The sequence below is a fragment of the Physeter macrocephalus genome, chromosome 21 (genome assembly GCF_002837175.3).
Source record: "Physeter macrocephalus isolate SW-GA chromosome 21, ASM283717v5, whole genome shotgun sequence".
NCBI lineage: Eukaryota > Metazoa > Chordata > Mammalia > Artiodactyla > Physeteridae > Physeter > Physeter macrocephalus.
Genome location: NC_041234.1, coordinates 31,899,510 through 31,909,692, shown reverse-complemented (window position 1 = coordinate 31,909,692; position 10,183 = coordinate 31,899,510). Strand labels below are relative to the sequence as shown.

The 10,183-nt window shown below is 38.1% G+C and overlaps 2 protein-coding genes across 3 annotated transcripts in view; one reads left to right on the top strand and one right to left on the bottom strand.

The window, feature by feature from the left end:
* The first annotated feature begins 920 nt into the window (after nt 1-920).
* Nucleotides 921-10,183, top strand: part of ZNF81 (zinc finger protein 81) — an 81,819-nt gene continuing 72,556 nt past the window's right edge. The window contains exons 1-2 of one of the 2 annotated variants that reach the window (XM_024116887.2): nt 921-999; nt 6,741-6,986. In XM_024116887.2, the coding sequence (XP_023972655.1) occupies nt 6,915-6,986 (72 nt within the window). In that variant the 5' untranslated portion in view covers nt 921-999; nt 6,741-6,914. Of the gene's footprint in view, nt 1,000-6,740; nt 6,987-10,183 lie in introns of those variants that run through there. The other variant, XM_055081658.1, reaches the window with a different exon arrangement.
* LOC102988122 (ribosomal biogenesis factor-like) lies at nt 3,867-4,169 on the bottom strand. The gene has a single exon (XM_024116890.1). It carries the CDS (start codon nt 4,167-4,169, stop codon nt 3,867-3,869), a length of 303 nt encoding a protein of 100 aa, XP_023972658.1.

The following is a 10,183-nucleotide window of genomic DNA, read 5'->3' as shown; positions in this document are numbered from 1 at the left end:
TCCCGGAGGGCACAGGCATCTCCAGAACTTCCATATTGGGGGTGATAAGGGGCAACAAACTGGTTGAAGGGCAGAATCAATCTTTCCTTAAAGCTACATTTGCAAAGTAAGGGCACTATTACTATATAGATTTAATTTTATGAGAAAAAAAAAATAAATTTTCCTAAAGATACTTTTGTTGACATATTGCATTAGATTAAGGGAAAAATCAAAAAAACATTATTGGTAAGAACTTTTACTTTAGCTCGGGTAGCTGGAGTGGGAGATAATGTAGATTATGGGAGCATCCAAACCCCACAGCCAACCCCCACAAGCCCAGCAGAGGGGAATCTAACACTGACTCCTCCCCCTTTTCCCCAGGGCTATATCCTAGGAGGGCTTGCAGGTCCCTGATTTCTTCCCTTTCTCCCCTCGTGGTATGTTCCAGGAGAGGCCCGCAAGCAGCCCTACTTCTTCTCATCCTGTGGTATCTGCCAGGAGATAACAGCCACTGGCACCTCTGCGTCTTTCCAGAGGCCTCTCAGCTTCTCTGAACATTATTACACAGATCCCAGGATGCCCGCCCAGAGAAATGTCGCCACCCTCGCTCCCTACCACCCGTGAGACAGCGCCAGTGCTCAGAAATGTGAGTTTAGAGGCTTCCTCATCCTCTGTACGGAAGGGACACTCCTCCAACATGGCGTACCCTATGAGGAAGCGCAACCTGGGCGCGGCCATGTTCCCCGCCTGACAACGCTGCCTAGGGGCACTGAAGGCAACCAAAACACCGACTCCGTAACATCTCCATGTTGGCTCGGGCCGACTGCGGCTTCGAATGTAATTTTGCGCATGTGCAGAACCACGCCCCTTCGTGTGAAGCCCCAAACCCCGAGAAGGGGCGGTGCTAGGGGTGGTGACCGGAAGCTGCTGCGGTTTTCAGCCGCGGTTTAATAGTTGTTGTCAAGAGGATGCCAGTGCTCTTTGCCGGAGGGATGTGGAGGTGATGGGGACCCGGGCAGGGTGAGTGTTGGGAAATTCTGTGTGGTCAGTGATGGAATCGGTTGTCTGAATGTAGTTGGATGATTCGCTTGTTATTTTTCAGGCTTTCCTCTTTTCTGATATCAACGTTAAGGTCTTAAAGTTCACTCTGAGACTCACAAGGTTTGGTGCATTATGTTCTAAGTGTTTTCTAAGAGTTGATTATTTTTTTTTGTCCATGAATTATTTAGAAGTGCGCTTTCATTTTACAAAAGTTTATCTTTTTACTTGATTTCTAACCTTAGTTTTCTGTGGTTAGAAAAATGTCTACATGAAGCTCATTACTTGAAATATGAGGGGAGTCATGGCCTAGTCCTTGGTGAATTGTTTTATAAATGTTCCATGCATAATTCGAAAGTAATATTTAATTGTTTAGTCGTCAATTGTGTTGTACAAAATTTGTACTTTTTTTGTCTGCTAGTTCTATTACAGAGAAAGGAGAGATTAAGTCTTCACTGTGATGATGTTTCTTCATTTCTCCTTCCTGCTGTCCATGATTCATTTTGAGATAAGTTTTGTATAAAGTGTGAGACTTAGATCTAGGTACATTATTTGGATGTCCAATTACTCAAGCACCGTTTGTTAAAAAGATGGTAGTTCCTCCACGGACTCGTTCTGTACCTGTGTCAAAAATAAATTTGCCATACTTTTGTATGTCTGTTTCTAGGTTCTCTATTATGTTCCATTTATTTATGTGTCTATCTACTTTTATCATGAATGTGTGTTGAATTTTGTCAATACTGTATGAATTTATATGTTTTTTCTTCTTTGGCTTGTTAATATGCGGGAATGCCCTTATTGATATTTGAATATTGAATCAGCCTTACATTCCTGGAATAAGCCTCACTTGGTTGTGGTGTATAATTTTTTTTATATTGCAGGACTTGATTAGTTAATGCTTTTTTTTGAGGATTTTTGTGTCTAAGTTTGTGAGAGATGTTGGTCTATAGTTTTCTTTTTTTGTACTTTCTTTTTCTGGTTTTAGTATTAGGGTAATACTGATCTCAATAAATGAGTTAGAAAGTGTTCTCTTCTATTTTCTGGAAGAGATTGTGTAGAATTATGTTATTTTTCTTTAAATTTTTGATAGAATTCTCCAGTGAAACCATCTGGGCCTGGAAATTTCCTTTTGGAAGCTTTTGATTATGGCTTCAATTTCTGTAGTAGTCAAATGACTATTCAGGTTATCTATTTAATATCTTTTCAGAGTATCTTCATATTTAATAGTGGGTAAGTTGTGGGAGTCTCTGTTTTGTGAGGAATTGGATTATTTCATCCAAGTTGTTGAATTTATGTGCATAAAGTGGTGTGTGGTATTCCCTTACTTTTCTTTTAACAGTTGCAGGATCTATAGTTATATCTCCTGTTTCATTTCTGATATTGGTAATTTGTGTCTTCTCTCTTTTTATCTTTGTCAGTCTTGCTAGAGGATTACCAATTTTATCGGTCTTTTCAAAGAACCAGCTTTTGTTTTCATTGATTTTTCTCTATTGTTTTTGTTTTCAATTTTATTGATTTCTGCTCTTGTATCTATTACTTCTTTCTTTCTATTTGCTTTGGGTTTTCTTTGCTCTTCTTTTTCTAGTATCTTATGGTGGGAGCTTACCTTACTGATTTAATACCTTAATTCTTTTCTAATATAAACATTTAGCATTATAAATTTACCTCTCAACACTGCTTTATCTGCATCCTGCAAATTTTGATATGTTGTATTTTGATTTTCATTCATTACTTTTTAATTTCCCTTGAGACTTCCTCTTTGATCCATGGATTATATAGAAATGTGTTGTTTAATTTCCAAATGTTTGGAGACTTTCCTGTTACCTTTCTGTTATTGATTTCTAATTTGATGCTATTATAATCAGGGAACATATGCTGTATGATTTCAATTTATTAAGGTTTGTTTTATGATCCTGGAGAATGTAGAACAGGTGCTTGAAGAGAATGTGTATTCTATTAGTGTTTGGCTGCAGTAGGATGGGTATGTTCAGTTAGGACGCCCTTTTCTTGGTCCTTTGATTAAGGGGAGCAGGCTTTTCTTAGAGCTTTTTTTGTCTGTAGCTATTGATGGTTCTGAGTTATAAGCTTTTCTAGTGCCCTGTTTGTGATATATGGGAGGGAAAATGAAACCCAGGGAACTCACTGCTGTGTTGTTCCTTAGGCCCTGAGGTCTGTGGACTGTCTGCCTTTCCTTTTTACCTTTCAGAGTCTTTCTATTTGTATTTGCTGTTATGTCATTTTTTCCCTGGTCTCTTCTACATTCATTATTCTCTTCTACCTGTATTTTCCTGTATTAACTTTGTTAATTTACATTTTGCTAGGGAAGCATCTGTTTCACATCAATATTAAAATATGTTGCTATACAGTTGTGCATAATATCCCGCAATAACTACTTTGAAACACTGCCTTATCTGGGAAAGATTCTCATTCTGTCTCTCTCTCCCTCTCCCTCTCCCTCTCCCTCTCTCTCTCTCTCTCTCTCTCTCTCTCTCTCTCATTCCTCAAGGAGAATTCTTATCTGTGTGTGTGTGTGTGTGTGTGTGTGTGTGTGTGTGTGTGTATGTTTTTAAACTCTTCTTTATCTCATTTGCTAGGGGGTTATCTGTGACATCGGTCATTTTAAAGGACCAGCTCTTTGTTTTCTTTAAACTCCCATTGTTATATTTATTTGACTTATTTAAGGTTTTTATTAATTACTATTTTCCTTTTGGGCGGTTGCTTCATTTTGTTTTTTTTTCTACTTCTGACGTTTTAGATTGAATACTTAGCTCTTTATTTATTTATTTATTTACTGTATAAAACATTTACTTTGTTGGTCTTTGGGGGCAGTTTTATACATCACCAGTGTATTACAGCTGAGCCATTAATCTTGTAGCTTCCTCACCATTAACTGGTTCATTTTTATGACACTGCTGAGGAATCAGCTGTTTCTGCAGAGGTTCAAGAGAAAGGCCTTTGAAGAAATGTGCAGGTTCCTTTTGTATATCTACAGAGGCTGTTTCCACTCTATTAACTTCTTCATCATTCACAATGTTTATCTTCTTAAGATTAGTGGTAACTGGTTTTGCTGTATTTTTTAACCTTAAAGTTTTTTGGCTGGCTCTATGGAATACATTCCTGGACTTCTGCCCTCTTAGTTTGTTCTTAGCCATTGTCTTTGATACCCTCGTGCAGCTGCTCAAGCTCCAGGTAATACCATCTGCACCCGTTATATTTATTTTTAATTAAAAATAAAGCCATTTAAATCTATAAATTTCACTCTGTATACAACTTTAGCGTGTTCCATGACTTCTGGTAAAAATTGTTTAGCTTCTGTATTGATTTCCGACTTTGATCCTGGGTTATTTAGCAAAGTGTTTCTTTTCTTTTAAAACAGATTTATTTATTTAGATATATAAAACAGACTTATTTATATATATTCAATACCTTAAAATTCACCCATTTAAAGTATACAATTCAGTGGTTTTTAGTACATTCACAGAGTTGTTCAGTCATCACCACAATCTAATTTTAGAATATTTTCAACACCCCAGAAAGAAACCTTGCACACATTACCAGATATTCACCATTCATGCCACCCCATACCCCCAGCCCTAGGCAACTTCTAATCAGTTTTCTGTCTCTCTATATATATTTGCCTATTCCGGACATTTCATATAAATGGAATCATAAAATATGTGGTCTTTGTGACTGGCTTCTTTCATGTAAGATAATGATTTCAAGGTTCATTCATGTTATAGCATGTATTGGTACTTCTTTTTTTATTGCCAAATAATATTCTATTGTATGGACACACCAAATTTTGTTTATCTGTTCATCAGTTGATGGACATTTAAGTGCTTTCTGCTTTTGGGCTACTATGAATAATACTGCTGTGAATATTTGTATACAAGTTTTGGAGTGGATATGGGTTTTCATTTCTCTTGGTAGATACCTAGGAGTGGAACTGCTGGGTCATATGACAACTCAATGGGTAGCATTTTGAGGAACTGCCAACCTGTTTTTCAGAGTGGCTGCACCATTTTACAATTCTACCAGTAATGTATGAGCTCAAATTCATTCACATCTCACCAACACTTGTTACTGTCTTTTTTTTGCCATCTTTGTGTATATGAAGTGGTTTCCTAATGAATAGAACATTTTTGATTTTTAAAAATATTTATTTAGTTTTTGGCTGCGTCGGGTCTTAGTTGCGGCATGCAGGACCTTTTGTTGTGGCGTGCGGGCTCTTCGTTGTGGTGCGCGGGCTCCAGAGTGCGTGGGCTCTGTAGCTGCAGCAGTCGGGTTCTCTAGTTGTGTCACACGGGCTTAGTTGCCCCGTGGCATGTGGGATCTTAGTTCCCCGACCAGGGATCAAACTGGCGTCCCCTGCATAGCAAGACAGATTCTTAACCACTGGACCACCAGGGAAGTCCCAGAACATTTTTGGTTTTGATTACATTTCCCTAGGATTAATGACTTTGAACATCTTATACTATAATCAGAGAATGTAGTCTGTCAATTCCCAACATTGAGACATCTACCAGATTTTTTGTGTGGCCAGGTTATTTGATAGAATTTTGTAAAAGTTCCATGGGAGTAAGAAAAGAAAGCATATTCTCTTTCTTTGGCACAACATCATCTTTATGTGTTTAAAATTTAATTTGTTCATACCTTTAATTTTATTTTACTCCTTATTTCTTTTACTCTTTTGTTTCCTCTTCATCTCATTTCTTACTTTTGTTGTCCTAATTAAGTTCCTCTTCATTTTATGTGATATTTACCATTTCTCAACAAGAATGACTAAATTTGTAGTGCCTGTATTAGTTGATCGTAATGAAATTGTACCTCAATTTGGACACAGAGACACCCTCCCATCCCTAGTTCCCTCAACAGGAGAAAGAGTTTTCACCTCTGGTCCGCGGCATGTGGGATCTTCCCAGACCAAGGCACGAACCCGTGTCCCCTGCATCAGCAGGCGGATTCTCAACCACTGCACCACCAGGGAAGCCCACCTCTGGATGTTTTTGAGGTAATTAAAAATTTTAGTCCCAGGCTACTAGTATTTTCCTTATGGCATATCTCTTCTGTTTTAGGAAACTTTACTTAACATTTTTATTCCGAATTACGGTCATGTTTTCAACATCTGTTAAATAGAACCATGTTTATTTTGAGCCTCCCACATAAAAGGTACCATGTGGTGTACCATTGAGAATGTGAACTTGGAAGCCAGGTAGACTGAGTTTGATTTAACATCACTAAACCTCTGTTTCTGTATGCATAAAATGAGATAATAATAACTACAGCAACACATAGATGATGTGATTGTTGTGCTACCTCCTTCTGTATATTACATGATTCCTTGTAATAACAGTACTTGCTAATATGAATTAAATGTTTACCTGGGCCAGTCTGGTGCTGAGTGCCTTAAAAACATCATCTCATTTAATTTTCACAACCCCTTGAAATAAATAATTTTGATTTGTTTTGGGAAAAGATCTGAAGAAACATTTTCATATTCATATAGCTAAAGGTTGGCAGAGCTAGAAATGAAGCTTTTATTAATTTTAGTCTAAATCTCATGGTCTTGCTCATATTCCATTGTGATGAATAACTTGAATCAGTGTTGATGTGGCTTTGTATACTCCACAGTATCCAGTGTCGTGAACTATACTTCGGTGCCCTCAGGAAGCGCTTGTGGGGTGAATGTTGAATGCCTGACCAAGTGGACACTGTCTTTCCAGGTTTCTTGGAGTCTCTGTGGAGCCCCTGGGCCAGACCCCATAGTGAAGGCTGCAGGATCTTCCTTCGGGCCCCAGCAGCTCTGGTTGAGTCCACAGGTGCCCACCTGACCTCGGGTTCCTGGGAAGAGTGGAGTTGTCAGCAAGAGAGCTCGGGTGCTTAGGCCCAGGGGGAAGATGCCAGCCAACCGGTGTGCTCCTGGGCCATCCCTGGCCCTGACTACAGGGGGATGTGACAACTCCTGTGAGGTAAGGAAGAAGAAGAGGTGCCCAGGGACCGGAATTCATCCAGAATGAAAGATAATATCTCATTATTTTAATTTGTATGACTTTTTTTTAACCAGGCAACATAATCAGGGGATTTTTATTGGATTTATTTCCCTTATGTGAATTTCCTTTTCCTGTCCATTGCTGACTTATTTATTTTAGCTTATGGATGTTTACAGTTTTTTTTGAATATTAAGGTTAACAACCCTTTATCATTCTTATATATTTTTGTGAATATTTTTTGCCACTTTGTAATTTGAAATTAGTTTCTAGTTTTATTTATAAGTGGCAAAAGGTGCCAAGTCGTTTTCGAAGTCTTCTTAAGACAGTGGCTCTTCCCTGCTTTGTTTCTCCCAGATTCCAACTCCCTAGAAGCAAACACTCTTAATCTTTTTAATGGATTTTTTTTTTCATTTTGGGCATTATCTATTGACTTTCCACTATGGAAGGTAGAGATTCAGCTTTTCCATGCACCTCCACTCATATACACGTTTGCCTTTAGCTATCACTGTTTTGATTAGATCTACTGTCAGGGTTTATTATTGTGACTGTTTATAGTTAAGTCATGTAGTATCCATGCTGTGATTACTATTTCTGCACAACTTTTTCTTTTGCCTGGAATTAACTATTTTTTTCTGGTTTAGTCATTTCTTTGCTTTACTATATACATATCAATAATTCAACTCCAAATTCTTTCCAGTTGTTTAAATCTCCACTCTGTATATTCAAACATATTAGGTAATGATCATAGTGACAATAACTATAAACACTCATATAATGTTTACTATATGCCCAGCACTGTTACACACACACTACATATACTAACTCATCTTCCTAACAACCTGGAGAAGTAGGTACCATTGTTATTCCCATTTTATAGAAGGGGAAACCGGGGCATAAAGAAAAACTATCTGGCCCAAGTTAACACAGCTAGTAATGGAGGGGGCGCTATCTCAGCTCTGGGTATCAGTGTCTTCTCTTTGAAGAAATCTCTCCTGGACCTTATTGATTCACTGAAGGCTGGTTTGATTGCTCTCTCAGCTTCACACACAACTATGACCTTGGTGTGTTCTGTTCGCCATCCCTCAGGAAATCCTTTTTACCTCTGTCTTGTGTCAGATTCCCTTTCCTGGGAATCCTGTATCTTCCTTCCTGTTTCATGGATCCTGTGTCTTCCTCTTTCTTGGTTTACCCCCTAATTTTGGGGGGAGCACATCCTCCAGTATATCCTTGAGAATGGATGCATGACAGGTGAACTTTATGAAGCTTTGCATGTCTGAAAATGTCATGCAAAAATGTATTTATATAATATATATAATTGTATAAATAAACTTACAGAAGTAAAAAAAGTAATAAATACCATGGAAATATATTTATTTGACCCTGACACTAAATTTATCTTTTTGGCTGGGTATAGAATTCTAGGTTGGAAATCATTTTTGTGTAGAATTTTACAAGTCTGTTTCCAGTCTAGTCCTTTTCTACCCATACACACGTCTTCTCTGCTTTTCAAAAAACTATTCTTGTTCAGTTGTTGATCCTCCATATTTTAAATTCTTTGTCCTACTGATTTCCATTTCTTTTTCTTTTGCTCGCCTTTCTAGAAGTTTTTTTTTTAAACTTCATCTCCCAGATTTTCTTCTGTGTCTCTCATTAATGCTGTTCTATATTGTTGGAGGATGGAGGCAATGAAAAGTGCCCACCAAACTGGGAAGGTATCTTGAGACTGAAAAATGAGGCAGGCAGCTCCATATAATCAATGGATCAGTTTATTGTTATAGGGTAACTTACTCACAGGGTGGGATCAGGGGGGCGATGATCCAGAAGTATTTGCAGCTGCATTCCACACAGCTGAGGGATGATTGGGACAATTTCATAGTTAACCTAGGGTATGGAGGTATGTGCTTGGAAACAGGAAGTGCATTCCTAAGTCAAGATTTATGAATGGGTAACTGGTCTTATGAGCACTGGGAATATGTCAGTGAAGGTCTTCATTCTTGTTTATAAATTTATTTTATTTTTATTTATTTTTGGCTGCTTTGGGTCTTTGTTGCTGTACGTGGGTTTTCTCTAGTTGCGGCGAGCAGGGTCTACTCTTCTTTGTAGTGCATGGGCTTCTCTTGTTGCGGAGCACGGGCTCTAGGTGTGCAGGCTTCAGTAGTTGTGGCACGCGGGCTCAGTAGTTGTGGCTCATGGGCTCTAAAGCACAGGCTCAGTAGTTGTGGCACACGGGCTTAGTTGCTCCGTGGCATGTGGGATCTTCCTGGACCAGGACTTGAACCCCTGTTCCCTGCATTAGCAGGCGGATTCCCAACCACTGCGCCACCAGGGAAGCCCTTCATTATTGTTTAAAGACTACCAGAGCGTAGAGGCCACCAGACCTAACGATCGTGAAACAATATCTATTCACTACAAAGCGCTTGGTGACAGAGAAGAGGCTTACTACAGAGTACAGCTCTAGGCAGGGTCACTGGAAGGACAGGAGGAACTGCAGAGGCCCAAGATGGCATCTGTTTTGATGACAACCATACATACGTTTTTATTTTAAATAGCTCTGTTTCTTTTCAGGATATTCCCTTATAATAGCATACTATTTTTGTTTTATGGATGTAACATCTTATCACTCTAAGGATATTAGTAATAGTTTTTTAATCTAATTTAAAAAAAATAATAGACACATGGCTCAAAAATAAAAAATTAAAATATATATAAAAATTTTAAATATACAAAGCTATATAGTCTAAATTCTCTTACCCATCTTTCTCCTATCTGTTCATCTCTCTTTAATACATATAACCAAGTTAGTTAGTTTTCTCTGCATGAGTTTCTTTATACAGATAAAAGCAGCTGAGAACATATTCTTATTTTCTCCTTTTAAGTTCACAAAAGGTGTCCCACAAAACAAATTTTTATCAATTTTTAGTAACTTTAAGTCTTTTGGTGAGATAGAATATGAATTATAAACAATGCTGCCATGAACATTTTTGTTCATGTCTTGTCATGTACATGTGTCCACCCCTCTCTTGACTATATGCATAGGGGTGGAGTTAGTGGGTCGTAGATTCAGCTTATCTTTTAAAAATGTTTTTATTGTGAAATATAACATATATACAGAAAAGTGTGCAAAGCAGACATGTACAGCTCAGTGATCTTTCACTATGTAGGTCTATAAAATGCCC